This window comes from Misgurnus anguillicaudatus, chromosome 9, assembly GCF_027580225.2.
Source record: "Misgurnus anguillicaudatus chromosome 9, ASM2758022v2, whole genome shotgun sequence".
NCBI lineage: Eukaryota > Metazoa > Chordata > Actinopteri > Cypriniformes > Cobitidae > Misgurnus > Misgurnus anguillicaudatus.
In genome coordinates this window covers 36522582-36539561 of record NC_073345.2, presented here as the reverse complement: position 1 = coordinate 36539561, position 16980 = coordinate 36522582, and the positions used below count along the sequence as shown (strand labels likewise).

At 40.4% G+C, this 16980-nt stretch overlaps 2 protein-coding genes across 2 annotated transcripts; both read left to right on the top strand.

The window, feature by feature from the left end:
- The first annotated feature begins 207 nt into the window (after positions 1-207).
- Positions 208-10799, top strand: dmgdh (dimethylglycine dehydrogenase). The gene is made up of 16 exons (XM_073871645.1): positions 208-537; positions 786-957; positions 1055-1153; positions 2619-2783; positions 3010-3214; positions 5394-5642; positions 5789-5987; positions 6145-6314; positions 6448-6601; positions 6716-6881; positions 8100-8233; positions 8622-8841; positions 8930-9082; positions 9222-9281; positions 9685-9819; positions 10130-10799. Exons 1-16 carry the CDS (start codon positions 455-457, stop codon positions 10337-10339), a joined length of 2574 nt encoding a protein of 857 aa, XP_073727746.1. The 5' UTR covers positions 208-454; the 3' UTR covers positions 10340-10799.
- A 268-nt stretch (positions 10800-11067) lies between these two features.
- On the top strand, positions 11068-16980 carry LOC129423063 (arylsulfatase B). The gene is made up of 8 exons (XM_055179181.2): positions 11068-11582; positions 12524-12710; positions 12821-13011; positions 14562-14769; positions 15791-16034; positions 16142-16212; positions 16302-16454; positions 16619-16980. The coding sequence occupies exons 1-8, from the start codon at positions 11337-11339 to the stop codon at positions 16873-16875; spliced, it is 1557 nt and encodes a 518-aa protein (XP_055035156.2). The 5' UTR covers positions 11068-11336; the 3' UTR covers positions 16876-16980.

Sequence of the window (16980 nt, the reverse complement as noted above, 5' to 3'; positions counted from 1 at the left end):
GAAAAGAGGTCACAACATTCACAGATATCACAGATCAGAAGTCCAAAACACACACACACACACACACACACACACACACACAATCAATCAAACTCGCATGCCTTCACTTTTACAAATGTTTTAATGTGCAATCCTCCATTAAAGTTGTCTTTATATATTTTTTTCATACTAGAATGTTTTTTCATGAATATAATAAAATAATGAGAGTATAAATGTGTTTCAGAGCAGATATTCAGTCACGTGTTTGTCAGTGATATTTATGCAGCATGGGTGTAGATGAGGAATGTGCTGTCAATACACTTCTGGCCATGCGAGCGTCGCGTCAACACTCTTGAGCTGCGTCGCGACACTCTTCAGTACTGTACTGTCTATATGTCTCTCAGTGTCGTGTTTGTGTCGCGCGCGGCGGGTGCACGCAGAACTGACAGTGAGGTGAAGTGAATCTGTACGCAGAATGTCGCGCGTGTTAAACGCTTTTAAGTTTCACAGCAGAAGATCTTTGAGAAAATCTGCGCGGAGCTTCACCACAGATGACAGGTGAGAGAGCAACACGACACAAGAGATCTGTGATAATAAAAATACTGTTGACAATATGAAGAAAATATGATGCTTTAAATATAAACCTATGTTTTTTCATGATGATGACGTGTTTTGGTCATCACACTGCATGTCAATCATCTGAATAGTTTGGTTCTGATATGATTTTGTATGTGTTGTGTTGTGTGATGTTATGATGTGATGTGTTGTGTTATGTTGTGTTGTGTTATGATGTGTTGTGTTGTCAGGGATGGAGGTTCTGCTGTTTTGGGGAAACGGTTAAAGGAGTCAGCAGAGACTGTGATCATTGGAGGAGGATGTGTTGGGGTCAGTCTGGCGTATCATCTGGCCAAAGCCGGACAGAAGGATGTGGTTCTGCTGGAGAAGTCTGAACTGACCGCCGGATCCACATGGCATGCGGTAATTTGAAGTTCATAAGGCTAAAAAATGTAAACCTGTGATGTCATCTTTCCTACTGAACGTGTCACCATGTGGATAATGATGATGTCATCTGTAGGCGGGACTCACCACATATTATCATCCAGGAATTAATCTGAAGAAGATCCATTATTACAGTATTAAACTCTTCGAGCGGCTGGAGGAGGAGACTGGACAGGTGAGACAATTATTCATGACATCACAATCACACATATTGATCAAGTGAACATACACTCGGTGTTCGAATTATGTCAAAGATTATGGGGGTCCCCTATCTAGGCCCCACCCCTGGCCAAGCCCCCGTCATGTCATTAAAGGGTCGCCGCGATTTCACAAAGTACCGGTAAGATGTGATCCTGCATCAACATTTTAATCTAAGAAACCCCAAATTACCCTTAACAGAAACCGCTAACCATTTTACCCCTCAAATTAGTGTGAAAAAAATAGTTTAACAATTTTTAAAAGCTCCTGATCCTAAATTTAACAATCTGTCAATTCCTCCAGAAAACAGCATGAGGCACACTTGATGGTTTACATTTATTTCAGATAGAAATCTTTTTATTTATTGTGAAATTGGGACAAATAATGAACATTTATTTATGGTTTTGTGGCAGGAGAATTTTAAATTGATGTAGTATATTAATTTTAATTAAAACCAGGGGAGCCCCCTAATATATATTTTTGTGTTTAAGAGGGGGTCCCTCAATGCTAATAGGAGGTCTGGGACCACCCCAGCCCCCCTCAATTCAAACACTGTATACACAAAATATATCTTGACCTGGAATAAATCTGGAAAAACTATTAAATGAACTTGTGAACAGTAGTTTATATATATATTACAGGGTTAACACATTTCCTTGAAATCATTGAAAGTTTGTGAATCTAGGAGAAAAAATTCATGGCCCTGGGAAGTTTTTGAAAATATACATACATAGATACAGTACAGGTCATTGAAAGTACTTGAATCTATTTTATGCAAGAAGTTTCTGGAAAAAAATCCATATTATTCCCTGTGTAGTGTAGGATAATATCATAACAAGTCTAGACGTTTTAAGAACACATGCTAAACTGTTGGCTTTAAATGTTTATATCTTCTGTATGCGAATGTTGATTCATATCAAAATGCTTTTTTGCATAGTTGTGTTTGACACATGAAAACGTCCCGGGTTACGTATGTAACTGTTGTTCCCTGAGAAGGGAACGAGACGCTGCGTCTCCCTTGCCATACTTCCTGCGTCCCTGTAACGCCGTCTTTCAGATAGTGAGATACTTCCTGGGTTCCGCGTCACCCTGTCTTTGTCATTAAGCCTCACCATTGGTTGAATTTGATATACACATTTAGACGCACTTACCCCTGGAGGCGTCCCCAAAGCATCACCGCAGTGATGCAGCGCGAATTCCCTCGAAAGGGAACTGTAACAATGTATCTTAAAAGATAACACGATGTAACCTTGATCTCACTTGAAATGTGTCACCACATTTAGTCCTTGAATTTGAGGGTATTGCACCTGGAAAGTCCTTGAAAGGTGCTTGAATTTGAAGTTAACTCTGTACTAACTCTGAACCCTGTACTAATTTGTCTGATTTGTTTCTCAGATTTATGGAGGTGTACTGTAGGTGAATTGTGCATGTTTGTGTTGTAGGCTGTTGGGTTTCATCAGCCGGGCAGCATCAGATTGGCATCCACTCCGGTCCGAGTCGATGAGCTGAAATATCAGATGAGCAGAACTCATTGGCATCCAACACCACAGTTTCTCATCGGCCCTGAGAAGATCCAGGAGCTCTTTCCTCTTCTCAGCATGGATAAGGCACGAGTTTAAGATCTCATCATCTTGTGTGATGTTCACTAATGTGTGTTTCTTATAGAAAGCATCTCTTCAGTTAATCTTCATTTCATTCAGATGGACTTCGAAGGAACTTGACCAGCTCTTTGTGTTTTCTCATATAAATCACACAAACAGACCTGATGTGTTTTGAACCTCACTGATGCTGAGGATCTCATCTTCATCTTGTGTGTGTGTGTGTGTGTTTTAGGTGTTGGCTGGTCTTTATAACCCTGGTGATGGGCACATTGATCCATATTCTCTAACAATGGCTCTAGCAGCAGGTGCCCGTATGTACGGCGCTCAGATCTATCAACCCGCCCCCGTCACGGCTCTCACGCCAACCCCTGATGGCAAATGGGACGTCCAGACACCGCACGGGACCATACGAGCCAATCGCATCGTCAACGCGACAGGTCAGACCACGCCCAGATTATATTGTCAGCGGTTGTTTTATGTATGATGGACTTTTTAAAGTGAACTCGGGTAGATTGTGTTTGTATATCAGACAGATGGTTTATGTGGTTTTGGTGTTGTAGTTTGTTTGTTAATTGGAGTTTAACCAGCAGTGATAAGACATTGAGACACACTGTGCAGTCACACAGGGTTTGAAGGTTAACACTGATCTCAAACATTTCCCAGAATCAATAACAAACCCAAAAAAACACCACAGAGCCTCTGCTGCTACAGCGACACGTTCACCTTTAACCTTTCAACAGTCCAATGTTTCAGATTATAGAGAGAGGTTTCACAAACGTGTACAAGCCAATGGCTGATGGGTACAGTTTCTGCCCAGTATATTGTATATAACTCAGTCTGAGCTTAAACCAGCTAAAGTCATTTTTAGTGATTCTACATAAAATCATCTCACGTAATGTAAAGAGCACTGTTTGAAAATATAATCATGATATCTTTAATATTGACTGAGTAAGATCATGTCAAAGATTGAAATCTGTGAGTGTCTTTTGAATTTTTTGTCTCTTACATAATCAGCCAATCAGCATTCGCCAACAATTTAGTTTTTAGCCAATGATCAGAGGTCATGTGTCAGACGCCTCTCTGCTTCATCACAGGATTAATGTGCACATAAACTCAGTAACTCACTCACATTCAACACAGTTTTATTTAATGAAGTAATGATGATCTGACAGAGAGATCTGTGATTGGATAAAGTTTTGCACTCAGACCAAGATGCTTAACATCTATCTGTCTGTCTGTCTGTCTCTCTGTCTCTCTCTCTCTCTCTCTCTCTCTCTCTCTCTGTCTGTTTATTGTTTATTGGATTTCACTTTATGTAGTTTGTGCTTAAATGTTTAAGACTTTCATAGATTAATAAATGCATATAATATATAAACTATTCAAATAGTGTAAATAACAGATGAGACCTCAAAGAAATGAGGACATTTCTTTGTGTGTGTGTGTGTGTGTGTGATTGTGTGTTTGTGTTGTTGTGTGTTTTTATGTGTTACTTTACTCCTGGGTTTATAATTAGTACAAGAGAATTTGAGCTGACGGACACAAAATCTGAGAAGATTAAACTACTGCGTCTGTGTGTGTGTGTGTGTGTCTGTGTGTGTGTGTGTGTGTGTGTGTGTGTGTCTGTCTGTGTCTGTCTGTGTGTGTGTGTGTGTGTGTGTGTATTATGATATTAGTATTACGTGCTTGTAGTTGAATAAGTTCAAACAGCCACATAAGACCGGCGGTTACTCTCTGTCTATTGATCTGATGTGATGATGTATGTAGCACAATGTTTTTCTATGAGCCATGACTTCTAGTGCAAACACACAGTGTACAGATCTTTCGGCTTTCATTGATAAAACCAAAGGAGCTTCTCTCCGCCTCTTTTATTTTTATTTCATTTTGTGAGCGTGTGAAAGTTGCGCTAGCTTATTTCATTAATTGTTATGAAATATCAGAATAAGATCTTAAATATACATGTACAAAACCTGTGCAGCATGTTAACTAACAACACAAGCAACGGACTGCGTTCATGTCAATTTAAACCCTGTTCACGTTTAAACAGAAGCATACAGACCATTACCTTAAAAGTGATCAGGACAAAAGTGGTTAAAAGTGGACAAAAGAGACGGATTATAACACCAGGTGTAAACGTGATGGTGTCTCTTCGTCGTCTTGTGATCCGATCGACCAAAATGCATCTTAATACCAGGAATAAACAGCCTCATACTGTATAAAAGATAAAGCACAGATGAGATCTCTTTAATATCTCAGGTGTTTTCTTCTAGACAGTGATGAAGTATGAAGTGCTTGAGTCTCACTTTTATTCAATGTTTTGTGTCATGTGTGTCTCAACAATGTCTCAGTCTGGGCCAATACATCAAAACCTACAATCTCCAAGATCCTCAGCATAAACCAAAATATTTAAGATATTTCTGCATTCAAATGAATGATCCACATGATTAAGTTTATAGTTTTAACTGCTTACTGTACGTCAAGAATCAGCTGATGTGGAATGGATTCTCTTCAAGAAAAACATCAACATTGACACCAAGTTAAAAACTCATCAAGTCTCCAGATCACCTTAAATGTGTCATCTGAATAACAACCTGTTTTCCCTCTCTGTTGTATTTTTAGGTTTCTGGGCACGTGAACTGGGTCAAATGATCGGTTTCCAGCATCCCACTGTCCCAATCCATCACCAGTATGTCGTCACGGCAACCATTCCTGAAGTCAAGGCCCTGAAGAGTGAACTTCCCGTCATCAGAGACCTGGAGGGCTCGTATTATCTGCGTCAGGAACGTGACGGCCTTCTGTTCGGACCCTACGAGAAGGAGGAGAAGATGGTTCTTCAGGACTCGTGGATTACAGACGGGGTTCCTCCGGGTAAACGCATGATAGATGTGAATCACAGACAGATGGCAACTAACCATATGTTCGTGCAGGACCAGGAACGCCCAACCCTGGTCTAGAGAAACACTTCCTACGTTCTTGATGTCAAAGGTGTTTTAACGCACATTTTTCTTATAAAGGTTTTGGTAAAGAACTGTTCGAGTCTGATCTGGACCGGATCATGGATCATGTGGAAATGGCCATGGAGATGGTGCCGGTTCTGAAGAATGCTGACATCATCAATATTGTATCTGGACCGATCACATACACTCCTGACCTGCTGCCCATGATCGGACCGCACCAGGGTGCTCGTAACTACTGGACCGCTGTCGGCTTTGGGTAAACCGATGCGCTTCTTCAACAAACACATATATTGGTTTATTTAGTTTATCATGCAGGAAGTTCTTTTAACATAAGAAAGAATAATCATTTTGAATATGAAAGCGGTTGTTTTGCATTATGAGGAGAGGTCAGATGTTGGAGGTTTGATTGACAGGTATGGTATCATTCACTCTGGAGGGGTGGGCAAGTTTCTCAGTGATTGGATCATGAGCGGAGAGCCACCTTATGACCTCATAGAGTGTGACCCTAACCGCTACGGTCACTGGACCACTGTACCGTACCTGTGTGCCAAAGCCAGAGAGTCTTATGGGTTCAACAATGTTGGTGAGTCTACAAAACTGTCTGACACACAGACACACAAAGACAGACAGACAGACAGACAGAGATAGGGTTTGTATGAGATGTTGCAGTGATTTTGTTTGTGATAATAGGTTGACATAATCTCTCTCTCTTTCAGTGGGTTACCCTAAAGAGGAGCGTTTTGCAGGCCGCCCGACAAACCGAGTCAGTGGTGTATATGAGATATTAAAGGATCAATGCTCAATGGGTTTCCATTCAGGCTGGGAGCAGCCACATTACTTCTACAAACCAGGAGATGACACTGGATACAAGTGAGATAAACATGAGAGACAATCACATAACTCTGATCTATTGACTTCAGTAACCCTACATTAGTAATTTATTCACCAGATTCAATCCTCTCATTTGACTTCATCTCTCTGCAGACCCAGTTTCAGAAGGACTAACTGGTTTGGACCCGTCGGGCGTGAGTGTAAACTGGTGATGGAGAAAGTGGGTGTGATTGACCTTTCACCTTTTGGGAAATTCATAGTGAAAGGAGAAGATTCACACAAGCTGCTTGATCGACTGTTGGCCAACAGCCTGCCGAAGGTCAGAAACTGATGAACTGATCTTTATCACTCTGTGGCTTTCTTGACAGATTTGTGTAGCAGTGATGTGTTTATGGGAGGGTATAGTGTGCAATTTTACATCTGATTGTGTGATGTTGATGCCCGTCAGGTGATCTGTAATTTAATGTGTTTCCATTGCAGTTTTGCGATATAAATCACCTTATGTGAGTGTAAAAGCTTCTGGGGCCGGTTGCACCAGCTGTGCGTAAGTTACAACGTAGCTTAGTTACGACGTAAATGGGCAAAGTTACAACTTACGCACTACTAAATGTTTTTGCGTTGCACCATTAAACTTAGTTTAAACGTAACAATACGTTGTAACTAAATATTTACGGAAGCCTCTGTCCATAAATAACGATTGGAATAAGATGTCAGACAGATTATATTACATCGATGAGCTCGTATAAATGATGAAGAGCCGCAAGTTCGTCAACAAGTTTTCAAGAACTGATTAATTTTCTGTGTATCCATCAATTAAAATAAGATTTAAAATTTCTTCCTGTTTATTTCCTCCTCCATGTGTGGGATAGAGATTTTCAATTAAAAGTGTAATGTTTTGAGTTCGATAACATTTGCTTTAACGTCTTTTTTAACTTTCAGTTTAGGCGAGTCAAGAATGAGTTTGAAATTACGTACTGTTCAGACTATTTCCTGTTTACCCATTATAAGGCTTGTGATTGGGTTAAGAAAAATAGACATCATTCTATGCGACAAAGCATTACTTTACGGAGAGCTTACGACCTACTAGCTACGTTCTGCCTTAAGAGTTAGTTATAAACTAGCTAGTAGTTACTAAGCCTCTAGTTTGGACTTTACGTCCCAGTTTAATTAAGAACTTACGAACGACTGGTGCAACCCTACCCTGGTGTTTAAGGGAGTTTTTGCGTAAATGGCGTGTTGCCAATGGCCGAATTTTCAAATCCCAATTTTACTTTGCACAATTTTTGAAGGGTAAACGCAGCGTGACCATGTTTTATCAAGCTGTTGTTAGGCATAATAAAATGATGGTCAGCTGTGGTAAAATCATAGTAAAGACAAGACTGAATGTATTAATGGAACATGAAATGATGTCCATAGAGCTGTGATTAATTCAGAGTAAACTTGACACTGCCGTGAGCTGTCTGATGCTGTGTGTTTGGTTTATGCTGGTGTCTTATGAAGTTTGATGTCTCTGATGTTGTTCATTTTTCATTCTCAGGTGGGTCAGACTAACATAAGTCACATGTTGACCCCGCGAGGGCGTGTCTATGCTGAGGTCACAGTTACCCAGCATGCACCTGGAGAGTTTCTGCTCATCACAGGCTCAGGATCAGAGCTGCATGACCTGCGATGTGTTACTGCACACACATCAGTGATGTTTGACACAAGAATATCTGGAGGGTCGCTGTGTGTGTGTGTGTGTGTGTGTGTGTGTGTGTGTGTGTTTGGTTTCTACCTCTTCATCTCATCCAATCAGAAAGCAACACAATACTGTGTGTTCTCCCCACACTACACACACACTCAGCGCCCTCTTCTGGATGAAAGTGTGTATTTACCTTTAGTTAATCACTGTTACTATGACTCTTAGTAAGTGTCAACACTGCTTGGGTCTGTAAGCAACCACATAGCAATGTCCTCCTCATAGTCAACGCTCAGAAGACTTCAGTTAAAGCAGTGCAGTGTGTTGTGTTGATGTCTGATGTCAGTGTTGACTGATGTTATTCTGTCTGTCTGATAGATGGATTGAGCAGGAGGTGTCTGATGGCTCTTATCATGTCAGCGTGTCTAATGTGACCGATGATATGGGTGTTCTGGGCATTGCCGGGCCCAACTCTCGCGAGGTTCTGCAGAAACTGACAGATGAAGACATGAGTGATACAGCGTTCAAATTCCTGCAATGTAAATCCATTCAGCTGGCCGGCATTCCGGTCCGGGCCATCCGGATCTCCTACACAGGGGAGGAGGCGCTCACAATTCGTGATGTTCAACTCTCAGTAAACATGAAAGTGTATACAGTGTGTGTGTGTGTGTGTTTGTGTTGTAGGGGAGTTGGGTTGGGAGTTGTACATGGACATGAGTAAGATGGCAGTGTTGTATCAAGCGCTCATGGAGGCCGGACAGGAGAAGGGGATCGATAACTTTGGCACGTATGCTATGAGCTCTCTGAGGTTGGAGAAAGGGTTTAGAGCCTGGGGTGCTGAGGTATTACACACAAACACACACACACACACACACACACACACACACACACACACATACATACACAAATAAACACGTAACACATAACAAACACACACAGAGACCGTATCAATGTGTAAATGATGATATTTTCTTTTGTCAGATGAACTGTGACACAAATCCTCTAGAAGCTGGTTTGGATTATTTCATCAAACTCAATAAGGTGATCATCACACACACACACACACACACACACACACACACACACAGATAGAGGAACAGATGTTACTCTTTTATACCTCACATTAAAATAGATATGAATAAGTTAACTGCTGACATGAAGGGTGAGAGTAGAGATCATGTGAACGGGCTGAGCTCAGATCATCTGATCTTAGGAGACTATGATAAGATCATTTTGAAATTGAGCGCTGACAATGTTGAGATCTTTTCTGAAACTGTAGATGAGATGTATGAGATTACTTTGATCTTTATCATAAGAGAAACATCTGAGAAACAAAACCGAATTAAAGTTTCCTCTCCACGTGATCTCATCACAGGACACACAATTAAAATACAAGATCTGATTCATAATCACAATGATGTATGTGTGTGTGTGTGTGTATCAGCCTGCAGATTTCATTGGGAAAGAGGCGCTGCTGAAGATCAAAGCTGAGGGTCTAAAGCGCAGACTGGCGTTCCTCACACTACACACAGACAACATCGACCCTGAAGGCAACGAGACCATCTGGCATAACGGCAAAGTATTTCATCATCACATTCAGCACTGACAACTCAATGTGTGATTTAAAGAAGTAGAAATCGCAAGAGATGCAGGAAAACTCTTTCTTCATTCAGGATGTTTCACAGGATCATTACGAGACTACAGCAGAATTACACCAGAACATTTCTGTTATTACACAAACACACAAGAGATCAGGACCCTTTTACTTCATCATCTAAAGATTCATTTACATTAATCATTATAATCAATCATATATTTAAAGCTTTAACAACACTAATAATGATTGCTCGGCTCTAAAGAGATGTTTCTTCTTCTTCTTCTCCATTGAGGTTGTTGGAAATACAACATCAGGATCATACAGCTACAGCACACAGCAGAGTCTGGCGTTTGGTTATTTACCGGTGGACCTGGTTAACGTTGGACAGATGGTAGAAGTGGAACTTGTGGGTAAAAAGTACCCGGCCACAGTGAGTCAAGAACCACTGGTTCTCACCGAACCCACCAGAACACGACTACAGAAGAAGATCAAGAAGGTCTAAGATACTACTAAAGCTTACACTTAATCACTGGATTATCTTTAATTTTGAAGACTAATTTCATTTTCATTCAAAAAATCAAGATTCTTATTGTTGATCACCCTGTAAATGTCTTTATAAACTCTGCACAGCCTGAAGCAAACCCAGAACAAACATGTTTATGTATGAAACTCTCATCATGCTCTCATGTAGGAACACAAACTCTGTGTCTTTGTTGTGCGCGTGCGTGTTATTTCCACAGTCATGTGTAGATCTCTGTAAGATCTGTAAGTATATGACAGTTTTGGTTTTGTGACCACACGTGCAATCTTAAAAGTAACATGCGAGTCTTAAAGCCAGAGAAGAGACGAAAACAATCTTTACAAAACGAATGATTCCAATATATGATCACCTAAATGGGTTTCTGTATCTTTGTACTGTATGTGCTCCATCTGAATAAACAAACTCTTTTTGGCTGCTTAAATCACGTGTTAGTTTAATCTCATAAAGCTTCAGGCCACACATGAACTGAAAGAATCCAAAAGCTGTGTTCGACTTCACGCTGCGCAGGGCGACATCAAAGTACCGCGAGAGCGCTGCAAGAGCAGACTGTTCCGTATGGTTTCTCCAACCGATCTCGCGGTATTTTGATGTCATTCACTGTCGCTATAAAGTCGAACACGCCAAGGTACTTGGCTTATGAATATTAATTACACGCCGTGAATGGACGCAGCGGGAAAAGGCGTCATGTGATTATTTTTATATTTATAAGACAAACAGTCGCCATTGGACAGTTACTGAGCAACGTCACCGTGTCATTTTGAATATTCACAATCGATAAGCTTCGACATACTAGAATAGAGTCTACTCTGTACCGTGCAGCGGGAGGGTTGTCTTTCGTTTTGAGTAGTTAGTTGTGTTGGTTAGTTAGTTAGGTTTTAATCAGTCACTCGGTGATTACTATGTCTCGTGACTTTATTGTTTAGCGTTTCCGTGTTTTAGTAAACGGAAGTTTTTCGAGATGAACGTGAGGGAAGTTTCTCTCATCATCATAATCTTTATTCTCGCTCATGTTAATGGCAAACAGCCGAATATCGTCTTTATTTTGGCCGATGATTTCGGCTGGAATGATGTTGGATATCACGGATCTGAGATCAGAACTCCTCATCTGGACCGTTTATCAGATCAGGGGGTTCGGTTGGAGCGCTACTATGTTCAGCCGCTGTGTACCCCGTCCAGAAATCAGCTGATGACCGGCAGGTATCAGGTACTGCACTTCACTTCACATAAATACAACATCAAACACTTTTACCACACATAGGAGTTTAATACTAGTGCAGGTTTGAGCTGACTTCATTTAAAAACATCTTGCACTGATGTAACTTTAAGGGGACATATCATGAAAGTCTTGACTATAATTGGGTCCCCAGTGCTTCCATCAACCTAGAAAATGTAAAAAGATCAACCCAGTAACTTAGTTTTGGCAAACCATTTTCTGCAAGCATGTGAATTATAGGTCATTAAAATGTGGCTCCCCTTGTGATGTCAGAAGGGGCTCTTAGTAATATAATATCGCCCCTTAATCTGCACTATCCAACCCCGACACTGTCATTTAGTGCAGAGATCAGCTCATTTGCATTTTAAAGGACACACACAAAACCAGCACTTACAACGTGTGAATTTTAACTTCTTATTATAAATGATATGTGTTGTATTTTGAGCTGAAACTTCACATATGTACTCTTGGGACACCAAAGATTTATTTGACATCTTAAAAATGTCTTATGAAATGTCCCCTTTAACATATCATATACATATATATTTACAAACATATTTTGTCTCAAGATGCACACCATTATTGTTTTTTTTTATTTAAGGTATTTGTAAAAACTATGTAAATGTCCTAATTTAACTAATGCCTAATTTTGGATTAAAAGTGCCAAAGAATGCATTTTAATAATCTGTTATGTTGTTCTCTGATATCTACATAGAAGGTTTGTGACTTTATTAAGTGCAAACAATGATCCAGAGTCAGTTTTACATGTCCATTTACAACCCTCGGATTTCCCTTTAGAATGAAATGATCTATTATTAACTTATTTGAAAGGGTCATGAATAATAATGTTGAGCTCTGCTCTGATTGGCTGTTTCTCAGAGCAGCACCTTCAGTAGCTCTGTGTGTGTAACTGTATGTGTTATGTGTGTTAGATTCATACTGGTCTCCAGCATCAGATCATCTGGCCATGTCAGCCGTACTGTGTTCCTCTGGATGAGAGATTTCTGCCACAGATCCTGCGGGACAGCGGTTATAACACACACATGGTGGGAAAATGGCACCTGGGCATGTTCATGAGAGACTGTCTGCCAACACACAGAGGATTTCAGTCATTTTTTGGTATGTAAATCAGATTCAACACATGATCAATCATACTGTAGATCAAAGTTGTGTTTAATGTTACTAAAGCGACTCCACTCGATGTTTGTTGTTGTTTGTGTTTTGTGTAGGTTACCTGACGGGTTCAGAAGATTATAACACCCATCACAGATGTAGTTTTATCTCACCTCTGAACATCACTCGCTGCGCTCTGGACCTGCGGGACGGTGAAGATGTGGCCACACGTTACACGGGACTCTATTCAACTGAACTCTTTACACAAAGAGCCACGGACATCATTAAACAACACAAACCTGAGAATGTACACAAACACATTATTTCATACACACACACAGTGGCGTTAGGTACGTTTCCATCAAGTTGTTCGAGCGAATAACGGTAATCTAGTAACTAATAGTTAATAAAACAAGGCACGCTTAGAAAAATGAGAGACAGGACTGCATTTAGTTATGATTGGGCAAGTTATTAATTAACTAGCAGTGCAGCTTGTAATTGTCAAACTGAATGCTGTGCACAGAAAAAGAAATGCAGAGTTTTTGATGCAGGCACTAACAGGAAGGGCATTACGATGACATCAAACCCCATAAATGATAAAGATAACATCAGCTGGACCATCAGTCACATGGAGTTAATGTTCACTACGTCAGAATTTATTCAGCAAATGTGTTTTCATTTCCCATTATTCACATTTACTCTTTAACAAACAAACCAAAAACCACCTCAAGCAAGTGCAAAAACTTTTTTGCAAATTAAGAATTTTTATTGAAAATGTGGCGTTTTTATCACTCATTTCTCATGCGATACTTCAAAATGTGCATAAAATCAGTGTGATGGAAACTCAGCTAGTAATATATTACCACACAGTGTCTGATCACATTCATCTGTCATGTGTTGGTTTTGAGTTTGAGTCTCTCTGCGTCTCAATCATCTCTCTTGTTCATTAGTCAGGGCACTGATCAGGGAATCTGACATTTTAAGGGTTGTCCCAATCGCAAAATCCTTACAGTGCACTGGAACGTTTATTCCCAAAAAATTCCCACAGTGCAATGGAAAAACCTGTGAGCATTGATGGGCCCTATTTTCCCTTACAAAAAATCACGTGACCTTTTCGGAAGCTCACCAACCAAAAATCACGTGAGCCAACTCAATAAAAGTTCTGTCACATTTCGTGAATTTTATTAAGACAAACGTTTGTGTTAATATAAACACACATCGCTAGACAGGAAGGTACCACAATGTACTTAATATTTAAAATGACAATATTTATTTAAAATTGTAAAAAAAATATATTTAAAATGTAATTATATTTCTCAAATTGTATGGACGTATATGTAAGACAATAATGACAGCGTTTTCTCACGGTTTTAAAAATGAAGTCGGAGAGATTTAGGTTTTGCTGGTTGATGTTTAAGCAGTCACATCACAGGTTAATAAGTGAACAGTGTCCCAATGTCAAGTGAGTCTTTACCAATCCCCGAACCTGCGTACACCATATACTGATTCACCACCTCAGGAGCTAGGGAACGAATTGAGACACAGTGTTTGTCATTCCTAAACTCATTTCATTCAATCATTCCTTCATCTCTTTATTGACACAGATTTATCGTTTTGTGTGTAAATCTGTCCTATTATGCCCTTTTACAATGTATTGATTTTTGAAGGAAAAAAACATTTGGGAAAACCATAATGAACCAGTTTGAATAGATGAGCAGGTGTATTATTGTCAAGATCAAATAATCAAAGGTTCACTGACAATGTGTTTTGCTTTATTTAACCGCCGTGTTGACCTCTGATGTGTGTTGGAGATGTTTGGGTCTTTCTTCAGTGGTTTATATTGTTGTTGTTTTGCAGCCTCTCTTTCTGTACCTGGCGCTGCAGGCGGTTCATGCTCCCTTGCAGGTTCCCGAGCGCTACGTCACCCCATACAGTTTCATCAAGAACGATAATCGCCGTAAATATGCAGGAATGGTGTCAGCGATGGATGAAGCTGTGGGCAATGTGAGCAAAGCTCTTCAGGATACAGGACTGTGGAACAACACTGTGTTCATATTCTCAACAGGTACAACAACCCTAAACTCATACTGGACGAAATGATGTTTTTAAAAACATTCTGAGACATTTCTCTTCATTTAGTTGTTTTTAAAGGAATCTTTGTTTCTTACTTTGCCTTTAATAAAGATGAAGACAGTTCAAGACAATTCACCCAAAAAATAAAACTTCTGTATGAGTTTCTTTATTCTGTTGAACAGAAAAACAGTTGATGGTACATATTGACTTCCATAGTATTTGTTTTTCCTACTATGGAAGTCAATGGGTACCATCAACTGTGCTTACCATCATTTATCAAAAGAAACTTTATGTTTAACAGAATAAAGAAACTCATACAGATTTAAACCAACATGATGATGAAGAAATCATGCCAGAATGTTCATTTTTGGGTGAACTTTTCCTTTAAAGCAGTGTTTCTCAACCAGGGGACACAGGGGGACCTCAACAGATTTCAAAGGGGCCTCAAGATGACGTCAAGTTTTTCAAAACAAGAGTTATAGGGGTGGTTTCCCAGACAGGGAAGTAATGTTTTTAGTATGACATGTTTATTAGTTATATTTTCTAATTGAACTAAGGCCTAGTCCTGGCTTAAGCTAAAACCCCATAATAAACTAAAACAACCAAAGAATTCAAATGTTTCTTATTGTTCGGTTATTTTTGCAACAAATTGACATCGTCTAGTCATGTCAAGCTCTATTATATTTCATTTGGTAGAAATTGAGAGCGTGAAAGAGCTTAAAATATTGTTATGAGGCCCTGAAATGAAAAAGGTTGAGAAGCCTGCTTTAATTAAAGGGATAGTTCACCCAAAAATCAAAATGTCTTTTTACTGATGAACAATAAGGAAGATATTTTGAGCAATCTTCATAATCATACAGTAGTGTTCTTTTTCCCCACGATCAGTTTGATTACGTTCATCAAAACAAAGACATGAATACAGGTTTGTAACAACATGAGAGTGTTGTTTAACTCGAAAGTGACAATCATGAGATGAGTCCATAAGGTGGCGCTGTTTTGTTTCTGTTGGTCAGATAATGGTGGTCAGACCCTCTCAGGAGGAAATAACTGGCCGCTGCGTGGAAGGAAGTGGTCACTCTGGGAGGGCGGAGTCAGAGGCGTGGCTTTCGTGACCGGACCACTGGTAGAGAGGCCAGGAAGCGTCAATCGAGAGCTCATTCATATCTCTGATTGGCTGCCTACTCTCGCAGGTCTGGCTGGGGCGTCGACTAACGGCACCAAACCTCTGGATGGGTTTGATGTGTGGGACACGATCAGGTGAATGCTTCAGTACTAGTCTTACTCTTTACCTAATGTTTAACTAGTGTAAGGAACTGCAGAAATGTTACACATTAAGTGTGTTTGTGTGTGTTATGTTTGTTTAGTCGTGGTGAAGCATCTCCTCGAGTAGAACTGTTACACAACATTGACCCGCTGTATGAAGACATCGCTGCCTGTAAGTGTGAGATGAAATCCTGATGATGATGATGATGATGATGATGATGATGATGATGCAGCCCTCAGTCATCATCTCACCGTCCGCAGGTCCAGGTCGTGAGGAGTCGGAGGATTTTCTGATGGAGTCTCTGCGATCGTCAGCGGTTCGACCGATGGCTCACGGGGAGCGCTCGGGATTTAACGTGTCTGTTCATGCTGCCATTCGATACAAGAACTGGAAACTTCTAACGGGTTATCCCGGTAAAGTCTCTGTCATTGTTTGATCATTTTAATGACAAACATCTTTACACTCTGAACATCATTTATTTCATCTTGTAGTCTTAAAGAAGCAGATGAAACGAGTAGTTGTTGTGTATCATCACTGAAGTTGCCGTATCTGTACACCTGTATGTGCTGTTGTTCAGGATGTCCGTTGTGGTTTGCGCCCCCTGGTGGCCGTCAGATCTCTGAGGTCTCGGAGCCGCTGAAGGACGTCATGCTGTTTGATGTTGAGAAGGATCCAGAGGAACGCGTGGAGATTTCTCATCAGCACCCAGAGATTGTCAACTTCCTGCTCAGACGTCTGCAGCATTATCAGAAAGAGGCGGAGCCAATCACGTTTCCCCCTGATGACCCTCGCTGTGACCCCGGACCCTCAGGAGCCTGGGGACCCTGGCAGTGATGATGATGATGATGGCTCCAGTGTCTGTGTGTTGTGTTTTTAGTATATAAACACTGTGTGTAAGAGCAGCTTGTGTCAGTTGTGAGTCGTCTGCAGTAGCAGCAG